Consider the following 21,126-nt stretch of genomic DNA (forward strand, 5'->3'; position numbering starts at 1 on the left):
TGAACTAATATAGCACTGTATGTTTACTATAATTGGAATTAAAATAAAAAACTTAAAAAAATAAAAACTCCCACACATTAAAAAAAAAAAAGAAAAACAAAAAGGATATAACAAATAGGGAAAGAAACTAAATATTTCTTATTGCACATGACAATATTGTCACTAGCTAGACACCAAGACCTGATCTTACCCACCTGCTTGTAACCACCACCATTTGTCTCACATTTTCTGTCAAGCTCTTCTTTTCAGCTTATCTCTTAACTCGGGCAAAAGACCCAATGGTCATGGCATCCTGTGATGGAAACCAAAACTATCCCTCAAGCAATAACGACTGCCCTGATGATGAGCTCCAACTGGCCCAGACCACCCAGACCAGTTTGAGCTCAACATTCAACTCACATCTGTGCAGATGGACCATGGAGTGACCTGTGGAGTGACCAACAGTTACCTTTACTTCATTATAATATTAAAATCTCCTCCCAAGGAGGAGCACAGGCCTCATTAACATAACATGCAATGTATGTATAGGCATGTTTCCTTAAGGCGCATGCATGACGTTATGCCTCCCCCTTAACATACATGACAAAACTCCCCTTTCTGAATATTTATCCTAACCCTAAATAAAATGAACCCATTTACCCTTGTTGTGAGAGTCATGGCTTTGGAAATTATTCCGCATTATCTCCTTATTTGCTGCAAATAAAGTTTCCTTTGTGTGACAGCTCTACCTGGTGTAGTTTTTATCTGTGACTCACTAAGGAGTAAACTCATGTTAGTTTGACATATGACATATGATATATGACATAATTGTGAACAAACATATCAGTCATATCAATAAATGTGAGTGGGATTAAATCATCTATTATAAATAGATGATTCAAGGGGTGCTTGGCTGGCTCAGTTGGAACAGCACATGACTCTTGATCTTGGGGTTGTGAGTTTGAGCCCCATGTTGGATATAGAGGTTACTTAAGTGAATAAAAATAGGTTCAAATTGGCTCATAAGAGAAAACCCAACCATATGCAGCATAGAAGACACACCTAAAACACAAGAAAGAGTAAAAATAAAAGGGTAGATAGATATACAAAATGCAAATGGAAACTACAAAAAAGCAAGGATTATGATATTATCAGATAAAGTAGTATTCAACCCCAAAAGAATTATATAAGAGAAGAAAGGAACTCTAGAGGTGCCTGGGTGGCTTGGTCAGTTAAGGGTCTGACTCTTAATTTTGGCTTAGGTCATGATCTCATGGTTCATGGGATTGAGCCCTGCATCAAGCTCTGTGTTAACAGTGCAGAGCCTCCTTGGGATTCTCTCTGTCCCTCTCTCTCTGCCCTTCCTTGTGCATGTACTTGTGTGTGCTCTCTCTCTGTCTCAGCATAAATAAATAAAACTTAAAAGAACTTTATAATGCTAAAGTCTCCATTATAATAATATAATAGAAAAATCATGAATATTTATGTACCAAATAACAGAATAATCACTTATATAAAACAGAAACCACAGTAGATGTAAGGAAAAATAGAAATACACTAATAATAGGATGTTTAATTCTTAGTACATGACAAGTCAAGTGGACAAAAAGAAAAAGCATATATAAGATTTAAGCAACATACAGAATATATTAGATCTGGATAATAGAGAATGTATTTTCTCAAGTGCACACAGAATATTCATAAAAATTGATAATATAGTACAAATGAATAATTTTCAAAAAGGTGGAATACTACAAACAGCACTCTTTGATCACAAGTGCAATAAAACTAGTAATTAAATACAAAGCACCCCCCCCCAAAAAAAAACACCCTTCCATCTGGAAATTAAAAACATCTACTAAATGTCTCTGGTGTAAAATTACAGGAATTCTGAAAAATGTGGTAAAATGAAATGTAAAGAAAACACTACATATCAAAACCAAATATATTTAAAATAGCAATCGAGAAAAATGTATAGTCATAAACAGAGAATGGCTGAAAATGAATGGATTAAATCCCCAGCTCAAAGAACACTGACAAAATTCAACAGTGATTTATGATTAAAGACTCTGAGAAAATAAAGAATTGAAGGGAGCTTCTTTGCCCTGATAAAGAATATCTACAAAAAAGCTTTAGCTAGCATCATACTTGATGGTAAGACCTGGATGCTTTTCCCTTAAGATCAGGAAGAAGACAAGGATGTTTGTTTTCATGATTTCTGTTTGACATTGCACTGGAGGCTCCAGGGAATGCAATAAAGCAAGGACAAGAAAATAACAGATATCCAGACTGGAAAGGAAGAAGAAAAATATTCATTATTCACAGATCACATGATGGTTCATGTAGAAAACCCAATAGAATATACAAAAAAGTTACTAGAGTCAATAAGCTAGGATGCAGGATACAAGGTCCAATACAAATAGCAATTATATTTCAGTATACCAGCAACAAATAAAGATTAAAATAGAAAAATGCCATTTATAATAGCATTAAATAAACATTTTTAGGGTTAAATTTGATTGAAGGTGTGCCAGACATAAGTGATAGAAGGTACCAGACACCAGCAAGGGAAACTAAACAAAGCCTAAATAATTGAGATGAACCACATTCCCAGATTAGAAATCCTGATTTTGTTAGGGTAATACTTCTTCCCAAACAGATCAATAGATTCAATGCAATCCCAACCAAATATTGGGATGTATTTTTTTCCTAGAAACTAACAGCCTGATTCTAGAATTTACAAAGATCCTAAAATAGCTAAAGCAACTTTGAAAAAGAAGAAATCTGAATTTATAATACCTAATTTCAAAGCTTATAAAGCTACAGCAAGCAGAAGGTGTAGTGTTGGCATAGAGATAGACACAAAATGGAGAGGAACAGAATAGAAAATCTAGAATATACCTATACATATATGGTTAGTTGATTTTGGAAAAGAGGCCAAGGTTATTCAATGGGAAAAAAAGATATATTTTTTTCAACTAATGGTGCTAGAATAGTTGACCCAATCAATAATGGGTTTTCAATAGGTATTATTTTAAAAATAAAAAAATAACTTGGGCTTGAGAGTTAATAATTTGCTCAATGTCACCCAGATAAACATTTGAAGCTGGATTATTTGATTCCAAAGTCTATGGCTTTTCATCATTGGGTTGTCATCTATTACAAAAGCTAGTATTTGCCACTATTTACTTTATAAAAACATGTCCTTTATTCTTAACTGATTTCAAGCTCTTCAAGGGTGCTGTCTGTGACTGTGTGCTGTTTCCTTTTTTTTTTTTTAAATTTTTAAGTTTAATTTTGTGTTTTTTTTTTCAAACTTTTACTTACATTCTAGTTAGTTAACATATAGAGTAATAATGGTTTCGGGAGTGGAATTTAGTGATTTATCACTTACATATAACACCCAGTGCTCAACACAGCAAGTGCCCTCTTTAATATCCATCACCCATTTAGCCCATCTCCCACCCACCTCACCTCCATCAACCCTCAGTTTGTTCTCTATGGTTGAGTCTCATATGGTTTGTTTCCCTTTCTTTTTTTCCCTTACCCTATGTTCATCTGTTTTGTTTCTTAAATCCTACATTTGATATCTGTGTATGTGTGCTGTTTCTTAGTATCTTTGGTGTGAAGTGTAATTGTTTGTTAATGATAATGATGCTATATATAATTTTGTTGGATTCTGTGGTTGACTGGTTATAGATGAAATATATTTGAAGATAATCCTCTATGCCAAAGGAGCACAATCACAGAGGAATATGGTTCTTAATCACTGGATGCTAGGAGTCCTCACCCTGCCTTCTCTGTGTTATACATTAATGATCACTCTTGAATTCCCAATCACCAGTAGGAAGTAAGCTGTCTGATGTTACCCAATTGCATATTTTATTTTATTTTATTTTATTTTATTTTTAGATTTTCTGTTAACAAAATTTCTTTTTTTTTTAATTTCTTTTTAAAAATTTACATCCAAGTTAGTTAGCATATAGTGCATCAATGATCTCAGGAGTAGATTCTTTAATGCCCTTTACCCATTTAGGGTAACTCCCTGTTTTTATATTATTTTTGCTTCCCTTCCCTTATGTTTATCTGTTTTGTATCTTAAAGTCCTCACATTAGTGAAGTCATATGATCTTTATCTTTCTCTGACTGACTAATTTTGCTTAGCATTATACCCTCTAGTTCCATCCATTTAGTTGCAAATGGATTTCATTCTTTTTGAATCTTATGGGAGTCCTCTGTGCTTCCTGGATTTTGATGTCTGTGTCTTTCCCGGGTTAGGAAAGTTTTTCTTTTTTTTGAAAAGTTTTTTTTGCTATGATTTGCTCACATAACCCTTCTACCCCTTTTTCTGTCTCTTCATCTTCTGGGACTATGATTCTGATGTTTTTCCTTTTTAATGAGTCACTGATTTCTCTAATTCTTAAATCGTGACCTTTTGCCTTAGTCTCCCTCTTTTTTTCTGCTTCATTATTCTCCATGTTTGTCCTCTATATCACCGATTCACTCTTCTGCCTTACCCATTCTTGCCACCGTGGCATCCATTCGACATTGCAGCTCAGTTATAGCATTTTATTTCATCTTGACTAGCTTTTACTTCTTTTATCTCCACAGAAAGGGATTCTAATCTATTTTTGACCCCAGCTAGTATTCTTATTATCATGATTCTAAATTCTGGTTCAGACATCTTGCTTGTATCTGTGTTGATTAAGTTCCTGGCTGTCATTTCTTCCTGCTCTTTCTTTTGGGGTGAATTCCCTCGTTTCATCGTTTTGAAGGAAGAAAAGGAATTAATAAGGTAAAAATTTTTTTAGTTAAAAAAATTAAAAACAACACACACACACACACACAGACACACAAATCAAATAAATGATGTTAGGCCCCAGGTGTGTTTTGGTCTGGTTGTTGAAAGAAGCTTGATAGATTAGAGAAAAGAGAGGGGGGAAAAAAAAAGAAAAACATTTGAAAATTTGAAAAAATGAGTAGAATGAAATAAAATGAAATGATGGAATAGAATTTGAAAAATTTTACAAAAATAAAAATATATAGTAGAAAAAGTTAAAGAAAAATATTTTTAATAAAAATGGAAAATAAAAATAATTTTTTTCTCTTTCTGTTTACAAGAAAAAGAAAAGAAAGGAAAAAGGAAAAAAAAAAAGAAAATTGAATAGATGGACCAGTGAACGACTGAAATACGACTGAAATTACATCATTTTCTCCTAGATGTCAAACTATGAAGCACTTTATAGTCCGTAAACTAAGCAGGCAGAGAGAGTTGTGGTGTTCCTGAAGAGCGAGATTGGCCCAATTGTGCTAGGCTTAGTGTAATGGCTCCATTCTCCAGTAGGTGGTGCTGCTTAGCTTACTGGGGTGGATTGTTGTGGCACTTGTAGATGTGTACACGCATGCACGGGAGGGGTGAAAATGATGCCACCCAGTTACCTAGTCTCTAGTATCAGTACTCTGTTCTCCCCAATCAGCAATTGTGCACCCATCCTTTGTCTCTGGCTGCTTTTACACTGTCTGTGACCACGCCATCAGGTTGCCATGTGGCACCTCTCTCCTGAGTTCTATCTCAGATGTGGCTGTGTTTCCTGACCCCTTGCTTCTGAGGGACTGCAGCTTTGACCCTCTGGAGGAGGGTCTCACCAAGCAATGGCCGGGTGCTGGCTGCACCCAGGAATGAGGGACCGAGCTGCTGCAATGGCAGCTTTGTGGGACCGAGCTGCTGCCAGTGCCCAGAGACTGGGGCTGGGTGTCAGCCTTCCCCAGAAAAAGTTCACATGATCATGTAGCAGCAGCATTTCAGGGATTATGGAAAGTCACAACACACATCTGGCACCAGGCTTCACCCTTAATGACCTTGTTCCAGCAGCAGCAAATGTGGTTGTTCCCTAGGGTCTGCTGGGACCAGGTGGCCACACAGCCTCTACCAAAGGATTTCCAGCAGGGGAACCACTTTTCCTCATGAGGATCCCCAGACCTCACTCTGCTCCTGGGAATTTGCCCTTCCCACCAAAGCACTGCCAGGTATTGAGCTGCAGAGTTTCAGACCCTGCACTCCCCCTGTTTATAGAGTCTCAATGGAATTTAAACCCTCTCCTTTCTCCTTTCTCCCTTTTTAGTTCAGTTCCTGCAGCTATTTCCACTTTTCCACTTTCTCTCCAGCTGCTTGGGGGGGGGTGCCTTTCCTGTACTCTCCCCCCGTTTCTGTCCTCTCTCCTCAAGCAAAAACAGCTCCCTGCTCTACATGGCTTCTCTCTCCCCAGTTCACCTCTCCACACCATATACCTGCTGAGTTCTCTGGTTCAGGTTGTGCAGATTGTTGTGTTAATTCTCAAATAAGTTTTCTAGGTGTTCAGGATGGTTTAGTGTTGATCTGGCTGTATTTCATGGACATGAGGTGCAAAATAAAACTTCCATGCTGTTCTGCCATCTTGGCTCCTCCCCAATCATATATTTTAGAAGAAGAATTTAAGAGTATTATTTCCCAATTGAAGTGAGTACTTTGATCGTAACCTTTTCCCCAGTAACCTTGAAATATTTTCCAGAAGGTTGATTGTAGAAATAATTCTATTCTCAGATGCAAACTCACCTAACACAGTAGTCATGGGTCTTAGCTACAACATCATAGGCCTTATTTGGGCACTTACCTGAGTTGAAGGGTGGGGGTAGAGTCCACTCAATGAAAGGATGCCGGTCAAAGGTGTTGGCCCGTTGGCACTTCTGCACATCTCCGTCATTTTGGATCATGTCCACAATCTCCTGTGTCCAGGTGGTGCCTAGAGGCAATACTGATTGTCAATTCCATCCACTCACTGCACAGTTCAATTCATTTCCTTGATTATTTATGTATTCAGCAAAATTTACATTTGCTGAGTGTTAAACAGAATCAGCTTACTTACCTTATTCTCTTTAATTCCCAGTGCCTTGCATAGGGCTTTGCAACTGGTAAATGTAGTCTGAGTGAATGAATACTGAATCAAGTGAATGTAGGGACATACAGAGATGAATTAGCCACCCTCCCTGTCCTATGACATTTACAATCTTTTTGGAGGAGATAAGATAGGACAGTGACTGCTTTTTGCCTAGATTATATCCATTCTTCCTTTCTTTCTCAAATTAATAGATCCTTAATTTTTAGCTGGGCATATAACTACTTGCCTCAAAGGTAATATTTTTCTTGCATGATGTGGCAATGTCATTTTGGGAAGTTGTCTTTAAAGGGAAGGGACATGAACTTACTCCTCCCTTCCTACCTTCTTGCTGCTTTTTGGAATGTGCATGTGATAGCTAGAGCTCCAGGAGTCAGATTGGACAATAAAACCAAAAGCTACACCTGGAGATGGTGCAGCAGAAAGTTAGAAAAAGCCCAGGTCTTTGATGATCAAGGCAGCCACCATTTCATAACTGACTACTAATTCTCCAGACTGCTTTTTCTTTTGTGTTATTTTGGGTTTTTGACACTTCTGGCCAAATTGAATCCAAACAGACACAGAAGAGGAATGGACATAGACATATAGATAGGCAAAGAGGTAGACTGTGCTCATTGTCCATCAAATACCCATTTTCCTCTTTACATCAGAAGTATTTGTGTCTTTCTGGCTTTTAGCAAAACCTGCTCCTTACTGATACATATGACATATACACAGATAACTAGAAGATGAACAGTATATAGTAAAAGCCAGAAAGGATGTGCAAAGGGCTAGAGGACTGGTCTACAGAGGAGGAGATCCAACTTGCTGTGGAAGAGGTCAGTAAGGCTCAGCTGAGATGGCTTTGGAGTGTAGAGTCAAGCAGGACTGAATGTGCATTCACATTAAGAAGCCAGGGCATCCCAGGCAGGGAGCCTCAGGAGCAGGATAAAGAGTCACATTTCCTCACTGGGAAGTAAAAGCAGGCTCACAGTGGGTAGGAGGTGGTAGGGAAGGTGAGGAAATAAGGCTGGAGACTTGGGGACTGTCTTATGAGGGGCTTTGGGACTGACTGCATAATTTCAAAGGTGAGCTGAAAAACATTTCTGCTCTGAGGTGCAATGCAAATTCAAATTCAGTTCTGGGCAGGAGAAATGTCCTGTGCAAATCAGACAGAGAAGGAGATTCTTGAAACAACTGAACCCTGATGACAGGAAGACCCTTCTCTAGTTTAAGTAATGCTGAATCATGAGAACAGAGTGAGGTTAAGGAGGGAATTCCCAGCCAGAGAGGACAGGAACAGTCTAATGAAGGTTTGAAGAACTGTAGTGACCAGACTATTTTCTGAGTTCTTTCTGGTTGTGAATACCTAGAGTCCCTCTTGATGAGTCAAATGGTCACTGGGACTTTCCCAAACTGGCTACAGCTTCAACTTCCATGCCTCACTCAGTCACTTGACATTATAAGCACAGGTAATGCAGGGGGATCATCAATCATTCCTGGAGCTTCCCCAGTTAGGATTCTCCCAACCCTGTACAAGCCTGGGAACCCTTGCCTTTTCAGACTTTCACTTTTGTCACAACCTCCTCTTCATTTTATGAGGTCCTGGTAAGTATCATCTCCCCTCCTCCAGATTCTTCCCACTGTGCTTGGGGTTTGGACCCAGTACTATCAGAACATTTCATATTGGGGTGAAAGCCCTCATTTCCACATCAGTGTCCCCCACTAAGAGATGTTTTTTATGGGCAAGTGGTGCTGTCACTCCAGGACTTCCTCGTGGATGGGAACCAGGAGTGGCTGGGTTGGCAAGATGACTGTGATAACTTCTGTGCAATTTCTCAGACTCTGCTTTTAAATAATTCATTCAGTCCTTTGAAGATTAGGGATTCTGGCAATCTCTTTCTCCATCAGAGACCTAAGAAAACAGGAGAACCTTGGATCTTAGGGGATTGGAGCCCAGAAACAAGTCTGGTTTCATTTTTCCTGGGGCCAGGCCTGGAGAAAATCTGCATTTTTTAAAATCAGGAGGCCCCTGCTCCTCTATAGCTGGCCTCCCCACTTCCAGTTTCGCAAACCTACCTGCCTTGGCATAGGATGCAATGAGGAGATCATCAGGTCTTGCTTGGAAATTCCAGATGTTGTCCCAATTTTCACTCATCATCTTGGTCACAAGGATTCCATTCACTTCCTTGGTTTCTGGTTGTATGTATTTTCCCACCAGCTGAAGATCTTTCATTTCCTCCAGGGACATCTTTCTACATAGACTTATGAGACAGATGCATAAAAGAAAAGTGTGCTTGTGTCAGCTTAGAACAGTCATTCCTGTCATGAAAATATTCTCTGAGAAAGTGAGGAGAAGGGCACTTGGGTGCCTCAGTCAGTTAAGGGTCTGACTTTGGCTCAGTTCATAACCTCTCGGTCTGTGAGTTTGAGCCCCCATCGGGCTCTGTGCTGACAGCTCAGAGCCTGGAGCCTGCTTCAGATTCTGTGTCTCCCTCTCTCTCTGCCCCTACCCACTTGTACTCTCTCTCTCTCTATCTCAAAAGTAAAATAAATGTAAAAAAAAGAAAGAAAGAAAGGAGAGACATGGTGGGCATTCATTACTATGCTTAATGTTAACTTAAGTAAGAGAAGTCATGGTGGAGCCAGAAAGCATTTTCAATAGCTTTGTTTTAGAGCATCAGGATGGTGAAGACAGGAACATATTTCAGAGGAAAGCACACTGGGAAATCAGCTAGACTGCATGGGTTTCAAGGAGCTCATCAGAGATGGCTTGTCTGAGGCTTGAGTGACAAGAGAGGACCAGGGCAGAAGGCCACTGGGTTCACAGGCCCTTGTCAAGTTTGAGCAACAAGAGAGGGCAAGAACAGAATCATCACTTGGGCTAATTGGGTCGGTGAAATCACGTATGACCTAGACAGCTCTAGATCTGACCAGAGTCATAGAGCGGGTGGGGCAGAAAGGGATCTCAGTGTGTCAGGTCTGCATTACACGAAAGTCTCCCTGCGGGTCTACAGCTCCAGGTATCACACCCTGCCCCAAATCTCTGGCTGAAGAGCAACATTTGCCAGCTGAGAAGGTAACCTCAGTTTGCTTGGGGGAGTAACCCCCACTGACTTGGGATGCCACAGCTGTTCCCTTTGCAGATAACTTATTTCAGTTTCTTGAAATCCTACATCTATTATAGAAATGTAGCACACTAAATCAAACCACAGCATTACTAGTTTTAAGTTTAAGAATAATCTTGGCACACTTAGTAAGTACTTATTATGTAGAAGAAACTTTGACATACTGGAATATCCAACAGATAAGCCTTGCAATTAGAAGTTAAAATGTTATTGGGGTGCCTGGGTGGCTCAGTCAGTTAAGTGTCCAGCTTCGGCTCGGGTCATGATCTCACAGTTTGTGAGTTCGAGCCCCGTGTTGGGCTCTGTGCTGACAGCTCAGAGCCTTGAGCCTGCTTTGGGTTCTGTGTCTTCCTGTCTCTCTGCTTGCACTCTCTCTCTCTCTCTCACAAATAAATAAAATGTTAAAAAAATAAAAAAAATAAGTTAATATGTTATTATTTTAATGTTTAGACTTGGGATTTTAGGCTGAAAGTTTAGGCAATTTTACTTTGTTTACGAGAAATGTTTAAGAGAATTTAAGTCAATTCAAAGCTTAATTTTGCTAGATTTGTGAGATTTAATGAAGTAATTAGGATTTCTTCCTATTTTGTTATTGTCAGACAACCAAAGAACTTAAAAACAATAAATGTAATTTAAAATATTTAGTGGAATCTTATTAACTAGGTTGAAGAAGCCTTTGTAAGTGGAAAACATTTACACATATGCCCTTGATATTCTGTGATCTACTGTTTTAATCTTAATTCTCAGTTTTGCTTTCTCATCTGTAGCATGAGGGGATCAGGCTATAACTCCAAGTTGCCTCTGACTTAACTGCATATCTAATTTAACATTTTCTTTAGCTGAAAGTCAGATAAAATCATGACCACTCCATTCACAAAGAGGTTTTTGCTTCCTGAGATCTCTTCCTTCAATCCTAAAATTTAAAGTGATCAAGCAGAATATGCAATTGCGCTCTTGACAGAGCTTGACTGTGGCATTTCCCGTCACCTGTCCTCCACCTTGGGGGTCTTCATGCAGGCATGGCACACCACATCCAGGTCTGTCATTCCAACTGGTCTGTCCCTCCTCCATCTCTCTCCTAGCTATTTTCAGGCAGCAATAGATGCTTCTGGATCACTTGGGATGCCTCTGTGACTGCAGGGGAGGCTTGGGAGCTTGTGGTTTTCCAGCAGATGGGCTCTGGGTCTTGTTCTTCCATTTGGATGGGGCAGGTTTGCATTTACCTATCTTCTATTTTGGGTTTCCAGATACATTTTGTTTTGAAGAAAGGGCTCTGGGATGCCTAGAACAAGTGTGACAACCACCTTTTTAGGACACTGCTCTCCACTTCTAAAGCAGCAATTACAGTACTTTTCCAGGAATTAATGTCCCTAAAATCAGAGGAGATGAATATTGGGGGTGGAGGAGAAGAGACAGGTGGAAGTGTACCCTAAAGCATACTGAAGCAAATGAAACAATTTTGGAGAACTTTCTTTTCTCTTAATGATTAAATGAGTTGCAGTGGAATATTGTTCAGAACTAAAAAGATGTGAGCTATTAAGCCATGAAAAGACATGGCAGAAACTTAAGTGCATACTACTAAGTGAAAGAAGTCAATCTGAAAAGACTTTATTACTGTATGATTACAACCATCTGCCATTCTGGAAAAGGTAAAACCATGGAGACAGCAAAAAGATCAGTGGTTGCCAGGGGTTGGGGGGAGGGAGGGAAGAATAAGTGCAGCAGAGACTGTCTTTAGATACTCTGTATAATACTATAATGATGGACACATGTCATTATACATTTGTCCAAACCCATAGATCAGACGGCACCAAGAGAGAAACCTAATGTAAACTATGAATTTGGGATGATTATGATGTACTGATGCAGGTTCATCAATAGTAACAAATGTGACACTCTGGTGGAGGATTTTTCAAAAAAATTTTTTAGTGTTATTCATGAGTGGTATTTTAAAAAATTCAATTTCTGATTGTTCTTGGTATATAGAAATACAATTGATTTTTGTGTATTGATCTGTATTCTGCAATCCTGCTAAATTCACTTAATTAGTTCTACAAGGTTACTTATTGGTTCCTTCAGAAAAACAATATTACTTCCTTTCTTCCCATTGCCTTATTGCATTAGCTATGACTTCCAGTAAAATGTTGAACAGAAGTGGTTAAAAACAAACCTCCTGGTCTTGTTCCCAATTTTGGGAGTAAAGCATTCCATCTTTCATCTTCAAGTATGACATTAGCTATAGGTTTTCTGTAATGCCCTTTATTAGTAAAATGAAGTTCCCTTCTATTCCTAGTTTGATGAGAGTTTTAGCATAAATGGATATAGAATTTTGTCAAATTATTATTCTGCATTTACTGAGACCATTACACAAATTTTTCTTTTTAAGTCTATAAAAATTGTGAACTACATTGTTTGATTTTCAAATGTTAAACCAACTTTGCATCCTTGGGATAAACCCTACTTGGTCATGACATATTACCATTTTTGTCAATTGTTGGGTTGGATTTGGTAGAATTTTTGAATCCATGTTTGCAAGGAATATTGTTGTATAGACTGTAGTTGTTATTCTTTAATTGAAATGTCTTCATCTGGTTTTGGTGTTAGGTTAATGCTTGCCTTTGACTATTTATGCCTTTAAATTGTGTGTTTAGATCATTTTCATTTGCTGTGATTATTGATATGGTTGAGTTTAAATGTACCACTTTTCTATGTGTTTTCTATTTGTCTCATCTGTTCTTTGCTGTTTTTCTTGTCTTACCCTCTTTTGGATTAATTAGAATACTTTTTATAATTTTATTTTATCTTCTTTATCTGCTTATTAGTGATATATAGTTGTTTTTGTTTTTAAATGATTGCTCTGGAGTTCACAGTATACATGTTTTAATTCATCACATTCTACCCTATGTAACATTATACTAATTCATATATAGTATAAAGATGGTAATAGCACATACTTCCTTTTGTTTCCACTCAGCCTTTGTGCTTGGTTGCCATTCATATTTACCTCCACGTACATTATAGACTCTACAATACCTTGTTGTTATCTTTTGCTTTCAACAGACATCTTTATTTTAAATATTTTTTAAATTATGAGAAATGCCTTTTATATTTACCCACATATTTACCATTTCTAGTGCTCCTCATTCTTTGTATAGACCTACATTTCTGACCGGTTATCGTTTACCAGAAGAACTTCCTTTTCTGTTTCTCCATTTCTTCGACTGGTCTGCTGGTAATTCTCTCAGCTTTTCTATGTCAACAAGTGTTTTTATTTTGACTTCATTTTTGGAAGCTTTTTGCTGGGTCTGGAATTGTAGGTGCACGTTTTTGTCTTTCAGTACTTTCAGGGTGTTGTTCCATGTACTCTGGCTCATCTCTGTTTCTCTGTACTGCATCTTGTTTCTTGGATGGCTCTTAATATGTTCTTTTTGTTTCTGGCCCTCAACAATTTCATTTTATTGTGCATTCATGTGTTTTACCTCATGTTTCTTTTGCTTGAGATTTATTTGGGCTTCTTGGATCTGTGAGTTTATACTTTTCATTCAATTATGAAAATTTTGGTCATTACTTCAAGTTTATTCCATTCCTCATCTTTCTCCTCCCATTTTGAGACTCACACTACACATTTGTTAGACTGCACAATGTCCCACAGTTTTTTAATTTTTATTTTTAAATGTTTATTTATTTTTGAAGGAGAGACAGAGTGTGAGTGGGGGAAGGGCAGAGAGGTAGGGAGACACAGAATCTGAAAAAGGCTCCAGGCTCTGTGCTGTCAGCACAGAGCCTGAGGCAGGGCTTGAACTCATGAGCTGTGAGATCATGACCTGAGCCGAAGTCATATGCTTAACCGACTGAGCCACTCAGGCACCCCCACAATGTCCCATAGTTTAATGATGCTTCATTCTATTTTTCCCCTGATCTTCTGTGTTTCATTTTGAATAATTTCTATTTTGTTACACCTCCAAGTTTACTAATCTTTTCTTTAGCACTGTCCAGTCTGTTGCTTATCCTGTTCATAGTGTTGTCCATATTTGATGTTGTTTCTTTTTTTCATCTCTGAAAGTTTAATTGGGTCTTTTATATATCTTACATATCTCTGCCACCATGATCACACTTTCCTCTACCTTTTTGAAGATATGGAGTATTTTTAAAATAGCTGTTTTATTTTATTTCTTTTTGGGGGGAGGATATTTTTTAAAAATTTATTTTATGTAACCAAAACAGTTCATTCATTTCTCATAACACTTTCTCCTCACCTCTCCTCACCTCTGACAACCACCAATCTGTTTTCTGTACCTATGAGCTTACTTTAAAAAATACATGTATATTTTTTTCTGGATTTCACATAGAAGAGAGATCATACAGTATTTGTCTTTCTCTGTCAGATTTATTTCAGTTAGAATAATGCCTTTGAGGTCCATCCATATGGTTGCAAATGGCAATATTTCATTATTTATTTATTTATTTATTTTTTTCAATGTTTATTTATTTTTGGGACAGAGAGAGACAGAGCATGAACGGGGGAGGGGCAGAGAGAGAAGGAGACACAGAATCGGAAACAGGCTCCAGGCTCTGAGCCATCAGCCCAGAGCCTGACGCGGGGCTCGAACTCACAGACCGCGAGATCGTGACCTGGCTGAAGTCGGACGCTTAACCGACTGCGCCACCCAGGCACCCCTCATTATTTTTTTAAGTAATCTCTACACCCAATGTGGGGCTTGAACTCCTAACCTTGTGATCAAGAGTCACATGCTCTACCAACTGAGCTAGACAGGTGCCCCTTATTCTTTTTTTGTTTATGTTTTGTTTTTAATGTTTATTATTTTTGACACAGAGGGAGAGAGAGAGACAACACATATGTGTGGGCACATGTGTGTGAGAGGGGGAAGGGCAGAGAGGGGGGACATAGGATCTGAAGCAGGCTCCACACTGACAGCAGTGAGCCCGATGTGGGACTCGAACTCATGAACCATTAGATCTTGACCTGAGCCAAAGTCAGACGTTAAACCTACTGAGCTGCCCAGGCACCCCCCCCCCCTTTTTTAATGGCTGAATAATATTCCATTGTATATGTACACCACAAATCCCTTGTCAATTTATTCATTGAGGAACACTTAGGTTGTTTCCATATCTTGGCTATTGTAAATAATGCTGCAGTGAACATGGGGGTGCATGTATTTTTTTTAATTAGTGTTTTCATGTTCTTCATTAAATACACAAAAGTAGAATTGTTGGATCATATAGTAGATGGATTTTTAATATTGTGAGAAATTTCCATACTGTTTTCATAATGGCTGCACCAATTTACCTTCCCATCAACAGTGCACAATCCTCACCATCACTTGCTATTTGGTGTCATTAAACAGGTGAGCCTCCTTCACTTTAAGTCTGGGAGTGGTCAGCTGCCTCTGTGTTGAGCCCTGGGGTGGGGGAGTCTGAGCACATGAGCCCCTTAAGAGCTGTTTCTCAGTTTGCTATATATAGTCTTATGGGTCTTGGGACATGACCTTCCTTGGTTTTCAAAGTTAGATGTTTTAGAGACCCATTTCTCAGGTGTATGCCTTAAAAGTTGGGGTGCTCGATGTGGGCTCTTCAGGGAGAAACTGTGGGTTTTGATTTTCCTCCCAGCTGTGAGGTGCAACACCAAAGGTAGGATTTTTGGTGAGATTTTGTCCCAGTCTCTCTACCTACTTCAATGTGGTCTTCCCATTTGCCCAATCCATAGCTGTTGCTCAGTCAGCCTTTAGGTTTTTTATTCAGGAAATTGTTCCATATGTGGCTATAGACTTAGTGAGTTTGTGAGAGGAGGTTGAGTTCAGGATCTTCCTACACTGTAATCTTGAACTGGAATTCAGTCTTTGGTGGGAAATATCCATGATGGGGAAGCTAGGCATACATTGGGAGGGGATATATGAAGAATCTCTATACCATCCTCTCGATTTTTCTGTGAACCTAAAATCACTTTAGAAAATAAATTCTTATAAAAAATTAAAATGAGTTTTCCATTCTTCCTTGTGATATATCTATTAATGTTTCATCTAACAATATTTTGTCTCCACCCGGAATGTTCAAGTAAACTTGATGCTTCAGAGATATGTAGTCTGTGTCATGCACACCCAGAGCCACTACACATATTTTCTTTAGCATTTGTAGATTCGTAGATGCTATTTAAAAACAAAATTAACAGGTTACCAGTCTGGCAGGATGGCTTTAATAGGGCCATGGAGACATAGTCATAACTTTAAGAAGTGACTCTAATGGTAGAAAATCCTGACAGGCCAGTGAAGCCAACTTTGGCAGGTGTTGCCCGCCATACCTGTTGGTGCTACCTCTTCTTCCTAAATGGGATGTATGTTTTGCCTGAGTTCTTTTAGAAATTGTTCTAGGTTTGGGTAGAAGTATGAGATATTTAAAAAATGGCATTTTTTCCAAATGTAGAGAAATATGATTCTACCAGTGATTCCAAAGACAGCTTCAAGGAAGAGAGAATCTGGTCCCTGATGGAAATCCCTTTTCATCTACTATCATCTTCCTCTCCACCATGCCTGTGCTGTACCCATACTGGACTTATTTCCATTTTCTGAACCAGTCACAGTTAAGATGACTACCATTTCAGCACATACAAATGACCATACCAGAGGCTGTACTTAACCACAAGGTGGATGCCTCTCCCCTAATACAGGTCACCAACCATTTGGGGCTTTCAACTTTTGACTCTACCAACAACTCTACAGGCTCCACTTTCCATCATAAAACCACAGCTCCCACCCCCACGCCCCCGTCATTCTCTAGGTCTCACCTCCACCATTTTGGCCTTTCTTAGTTACCTCTCCCTCACTACTTACTCTTCCCGTGTCTCTTCAGGTCGCAGGGGAGCTGCTGCCACACTGGTCTGGGACCACTGTAGGGCAGTTGACAGCCCTTGCAAAATGCATTGTTCTGAATTGCAAACTATACTCTCAAGCCAAATACTGGAAATTTTCAGGTCATGCTTCAGTTCAGGGAGGGGACTGCCTTTTCAGCCACTGGCAGTTTGATTTCATAGGACCACTTCCTCTGTTAGTGGGCACTACCCACTTCACTATTACCTGTGTGGATACTTTTACCAGACTACTGCTTGCTACACCCACAAGGAACACTTTCATAGAGCAGATAATATTTCTTTTCTAAGTATGTCCTGCCCCCATTCAGCCCTCTTGATACCACTGACTCAGTTCAAGGATCTCATTTTACTGCCCTGGGCCCTCCTGCAGGACATCCAATGGAAATTTCACATCCCATACCACCACCATCCTCTAGCATTATTGAATGTCACAGTGGTCTTTTAAAGTCTTTGCTCCTTAAGTGACAGGGCAACACACGGACTCCTAAATGAACTTCGTTGCTGCAGGGACACTTTAAACTCTTGGCCATATGGCCACCACTCTCCTCACACCAATGGGCTTGTCTGGCCCTGCTGCCTGATTCTTATCTCACGAATCTAATGCCTTCACCTTATGGGAGATATTATTTACATGTTTTCCAACATTTTTGAGTCCCCTTCCCGATTTCAAACGTCAAACATCTTGCTTTCCAATATTCACTGGTGACCCAATGGGGGACAGGTGGTTAGTGATGATACCCTGGTTGTAGGTAGTCCTGGCCCATTAGAAAAACAAAGACCCCCTCTACTGCTGCTGGGCCACACTTACCCACTTGATATGCAAATTCCAGCTGAAATTCCGAAGTTTAGTGGCTTCAGTGGATAGCTCATTTTTCCTAACCACACCTCCCCACAAGAAGTGAGACCCTAAAAGCCGATAAGGAGCTCAGGATGCCTGACACCAGAGTGTTAGATGATGGTGTGTTGTGACAGTCACAACACTTTGTCCTATTCCACTTTGGAGGAGGTTACCAGCAAGCAGCTGACCCACAATGATCCCATAGTAAATCACTACGAGGAGCAGTCAGTGCACAGGCATGAAATTATGCTTACAGATGTTTGCTGCTGCTGGTCTTACTCTGTGCCTCGTGTGCCATGCCATCTGGGTCATGGGGCTTCGCCTGGATCCCAGAGAGGCAACACTAGAGAGTTGCTGAAACTGCCTGGCCACTCGCCTGCAATTGCACCCAGAGTCAGGGGAAGGCTAGTGTTGGAAGTCAGTTCTGGAGGGGCTACACCTGAAAGGACGCCACATGTGGATACTAGCCGGCAATTCAAGCCCTCTCTCTTAAATGGGACCAATGGCACAAATGCTTAAAGGCCACCAGCCCTGCCCAAATGATCATCAGCATCCTCACCTCTGGGAACAGGCCATTACACTGCCCTAATTTCAATGCTAATTGGCTGATAGGTGTATGCAGTTCACACCAATCTCTGGCAAGACAAGGCCAAACATCAAACTGCCAAGCGCATATCACTAAATTTTCTTAAAACCACGGCTATACATGTGCCTCCAGCTGTTCTGTTCAATGATGGAGACTCATGCCTTGGAGGAGAGCACCACCCAATCATTTGTGAGGTGCATCTCTGAGGACCCCCAAAATTTATTGAGAATTTGTGATAAATTCTCCTGGCAGGGCAAGCAAACCTTAATCAGGGCGTTTTAAATCCATGAGACCCTGTTAGACCTCTTGGCCCCTCAGTCCCCCTCCTAAGTGGCTCCCTGGGAGAGCCACTCTACTATAGCATGGCTCCCTTTGACTGTGGCTATGCTGGAGATGGCAATGCCCATGTCCACAATGGCATGAAATCTGAGACATGACCATACCAACAGTATGGGACTTGAGGATTCTGGACATGATAGAACCCTAGCCCATGACACCCCAGGACACAGCCTCATCCTGAATGCTATCTCTGTGATCTTCTCCTGTAGCAGAGATGACATCCAGGAACACATGGCAGTTGATGGTGAATACTCCTCGGGACTTGGTTGTGAACTGAACAGAATTTATTTATCAGAATCCCCTGCTGTTGATCCCCATTTGGCATAGTTAGCTATGTTTATCCCAGGCCCCCTTGCTTGCTACTTGACTGTGAGGCAGGCTGCTCTCTGCTGTGCCTTTAAGTTTTGGGAAGCCAAGGTATGTGTCCAGTCTTACCACTTTGTGGGGCCCTTTTAACACATCACTCAATTGCTTGCTGTCATCACACCTGTTAGATTGGTCCATATCATGCATCCTACTAGGAGTTAGTGATTTTAATTTCTGTTGAGAGGACCCTTCCCTGGCTGGAGGTGCACCTGGCATAGCACTCCCCACTTCAAGAACAAAGCCCCAGGGTCACCTTCCCACACCACCCTTCCCCATAGTCACTGCTCAGGGCTCCATAATCTCCCTGTTAAGCCCTCTAATAGTCTTGTTTGTTAGTGCATTTCTTAGTGATTTCTTAATACAGATGGTTTTAGATAACCATGTGGCTTTAGATTACTTATTGGCCCAGCAAGGAGGTGTGTGTCCTATAAAGGCCACCCCCTGATGCATATGTATTAATAATTCTGGACAAGTTCAGACAGCCCAACAGGTACAACTATCTTATCCAAGGGCTTTGATTTATTTTCTTGGCTGGACTGCAACAAATGAGGGGAAAGATTTGACAGGATTTCGAACTGTTGTTCGTTGAATTATATTGTTGTTTGGCATTTATGCTTTGCTCATATGTTTCACGTGCTGGGTGACCAATCCATGTCAGCAGCTTTCATTATCTCTGCTGTCTGGACAGTGCCCATGAGTTTCCCTAAAGACTAAAGTCTAGGCATTGAGGGGTCACTTGTGATGTGAAAACAGCTATTTTGAGTTGCTGCCCAGGGATTTCACAGTATGACAACTAGCTCACACCCAGGGTCTGAAATTCATTTTAGGATGCCCACCATAAGTTCCTGCTTGACTTTTACCAGGGCATCTTCTAAAATAACCACTTAGGGTTAGGCCCACGAAAAGTCAGTGACGACCATCCTGATCATCTTGTAAGAGATGCTTGCTACCCCGCTCTTGATCTCCTGCTTGCTGGTGACCTGGGACTGAAGACAGCCCTTCCCTGGGCTCATTGCATCACCTCCCTTCTGGGATCTCTAAATAATAAATCTTGTGGCTGTACTTCGTTTATGTGGGTATACTGAAATTGCATCTTCAATCAAAATGACTCCAGGGTTTTCATGGCCCCAGACTGGGAGGTCAGATGTTGAGAGAGCTACCTGTTGCCCCTGAGCTCGTGCCTCTTCATTCAGCAGGTCAGTCCTGCATATTCATACTTCAGCACATTTGCTCTGGCTTCTCAGCACAATTTATGGTCAGGAACACTTGATATGTGGACCTTCTTTAGTTCTATTTTGAAGGTAGGATCCTCCAGACAACATTTTTGTTTGCTCTGCTGGGCTCTGTGACTGCTTTTAAAGCATTTCAGCTGATCTTCTTTGTGGATGAATACAGCTAATAAATGTAAAAGGAACGGTAGATATAAAAACAGCACCAGGGGATGCTAACCACCATTAGATACAGTGTTGAGAGAAATAGGATATTCACACAAAGTATCCACTCACAGCAGATTATAGAGGGTAAAATGTACTTTCTAATGAAGAGATGGGGAGGTGATGACCTCCACCAAGTGTAAATTAGCATTCCTGATAGCAGAATGACCTGGATTGTGTGCCAGCTGCGATGTAGCCAGATATCAGAGGCATCACCTGGGGCATTTTCTAGTAACAATGTCTAGCCTGAATTTCATCATCAAGAACTAATTGGATGCAACCAGAATGTGGGCTGTTCTGTGAAATAACTGGCTTGAATTTTTCAAAAGAATCAATATCAGGGAAATAGACAACAAAAGAGAACAAAATGGTTTGGGCCAGGGGTACTGATCCAGATTTATAAGAGACAAAAGAAACATAACAAAAGGCAACGCAAGGATGTTTACTGAGTTCTTAACAGGAAAAAAAGCAGCTTTACAGGACATTATTGGGCAAGTTGGGGAAGTCTGAACATAGATTGCCTGCCTAGTGGTGTTCTAATAAGAGAAGAGAATGTCCTTACTTTTAGGAAATATCAACTGCAGTATGTAGGAGGTGAAGTGTCACAGTGACCTCAGTTTACATTCTGATGTTCCTTTAAAATATTATACATTTATTTGTAAA

General features: G+C 40.1%; 1 protein-coding gene across 1 annotated transcript in view; it reads right to left on the minus strand.

Annotated features, from left to right (window-relative positions):
* LOC115510437 (sulfotransferase 1C1) overlaps nt 1-21,126 on the minus strand; it is a 44,018-nt gene that overhangs the window by 19,516 nt on the left and 3,376 nt on the right. Inside the window, exons 2-3 of the mRNA XM_030310292.2 lie at nt 8,970-9,154; nt 6,630-6,758 (exon numbers count right to left, since the gene is read on the minus strand). Of these exons, the coding sequence (XP_030166152.1) occupies nt 6,630-6,758; nt 8,970-9,141 (301 nt within the window). The 5' untranslated portion in view covers nt 9,142-9,154. The remainder of the gene's footprint in view (nt 1-6,629; nt 6,759-8,969; nt 9,155-21,126) is intronic.

The sequence above is a fragment of the Lynx canadensis genome, chromosome A3 (genome assembly GCF_007474595.2).
Source record: "Lynx canadensis isolate LIC74 chromosome A3, mLynCan4.pri.v2, whole genome shotgun sequence".
NCBI lineage: Eukaryota > Metazoa > Chordata > Mammalia > Carnivora > Felidae > Lynx > Lynx canadensis.